The 1,609-nt window shown below is 55.3% G+C and overlaps 1 protein-coding gene across 1 annotated transcript in view; it reads left to right on the forward strand.

Moving 5' to 3' along the window:
- MISP (mitotic spindle positioning) overlaps positions 1–930 on the forward strand; it is a 4,338-nt gene extending 3,408 nt beyond the window's left edge. Inside the window, exons 3-4 of the mRNA XM_010001833.1 lie at positions 526–564; positions 844–930. Coding sequence (XP_010000135.1) covers positions 526–564; positions 844–930 — 126 coding nt within the window. The remainder of the gene's footprint in view (positions 1–525; positions 565–843) is intronic.
- The last annotated feature ends 679 nt before the right edge of the window (positions 931–1,609 follow it).

Raw genomic sequence — 1,609 nt, forward strand, 5'->3', positions numbered from 1 at the left:
CCCCGGGCGGGGCTCCTGGGACTGATGTCATCCTTCCCCCCACTGCGAGTGGCCGGTCCCTCCCAGGGCAGCACTGAGACCCTCACCCCCGACTCAGCGCGTTCCAGCCCCTTCGAGGAGCGGAGGAGGAGGGTGAAGGAGGATGGAAAGGTGAATATGCTGGGTAGCATGTGCTGCAGGGTTGGAGCTTGGGAGAAGGCTGGTGGCCCTGGGGTTGGAGGTGGCCATACCCAGCTCTCACCCAGAGCTGGAGGGAGACCTGGTGGTGGTGGCTGCAGCAAGGGGCTGTACAGAGCACCCTGGGCAGGGCCCTGCTGCTTGGTGGTGTCAGAGCCGGGTAGGACTGGAGATTTGCAGCTTCCTCCTGGGAAGGGGGTCCTGGCCAAAACAGGCCCCTGGATCCAGGGAGGGCATGAGGGTGCTGTTTTGCCTGACCTGCCCCCTGCCCGGTGCCCCATATCTGGCTGCCTCTGGGTATCCCCCTGCCAGGCTGCCGTTGTCTGAGTCTTTTCCCCCCTTTCACAGTACGCCGGCATCGAGCCCATTGACAAGATCAACACGGAGGTAAAAGCTGTTACCACTCTAGGGCTCTGCTTCTGCTGCTCTGACCTCGCTCCCTGCTGGGCTCCCCAAGCCCTGGGGGCTGAGGGGACTGGGGGGGATCTGGGCTCCTGGGGGGCTGCGGGCGGGCAAAGCCTTGGGCAGAGAATGTGAAATGGCTGCTGCTGTATGTTTTTTAACCCTAAAATGAGGAGGTGGCTTTTGGCTGGGAGGGTGTGGTGCAAAAAGGATTGTTTATAAAATATCTTTCTAAGAAACTGCTGTGCCGTGTGGTGGGTTTAGGTGGTGGAAAGCACCAGAGTGATTCGCCACAAGAGCGCGATGGCCCAGCGCTGGGAGGCTGGGCAGTACGTCCGCGACGAGGACTGAGGGCACCGGGCAGCCTGGGCCACCAGACTTTGCTGTCTGCTCGCCCTGTTTGGGACCAACTGACACACGATCAAAGTTCCAGATCAGCTCCTGGTTATCATCAGAATCAGAGACTTGTACACTGCAAATTGTATCCGATTTTAATGTACCAGATGATCCTTCCAGTGCATTAGATGTGCTCAGTCCATCCCCCTTCCCAGCCCGGTGAGGGAAAACCTTTTTGTCTTAAGAGGGCGAAAAATCTGATCACTTTCTTTCAATCACTTCTGTGAGGAGGCAGCGAGATGAAATCATACGGTAATGTCACTTATTTCCCCTTGGAGGCTGTGTCTCTAGCTTACAAAAAGCTATTTTATTTCTAAGTGGTTTTATGTTTTTAAGTTCCACAACCTCAGGCACCTGGATCAAGTCAGCATCAGACCAGGAAATCAACGTTTCTGCTTAACGCATGTGATCTGAGGAGATGCAGCAACAGAATATATATATTATATATATTATATATATATAAATGCTGTTTACTTTGCTAATTTATTAAAGAGTCCCTGCTCTCCCCCAGGCTGCCTGACCTGTTTTGTCTTCCCTGCGCCCTCGGTTTTGCAGCAGAACCTTCAGAGAAAACCCCCGTGCTTGGGGAGGCGGGACAGCAGCTTTCCGTGGGGCGCACCCGGGGGCTCCCACG

The sequence above is a fragment of the Chaetura pelagica genome, unplaced genomic scaffold (genome assembly GCF_000747805.2).
Source record: "Chaetura pelagica isolate M959 unplaced genomic scaffold, ChaPel_1.0 scaffold1407, whole genome shotgun sequence".
In the NCBI taxonomy this organism is placed as follows: domain Eukaryota; kingdom Metazoa; phylum Chordata; class Aves; order Apodiformes; family Apodidae; genus Chaetura; species Chaetura pelagica.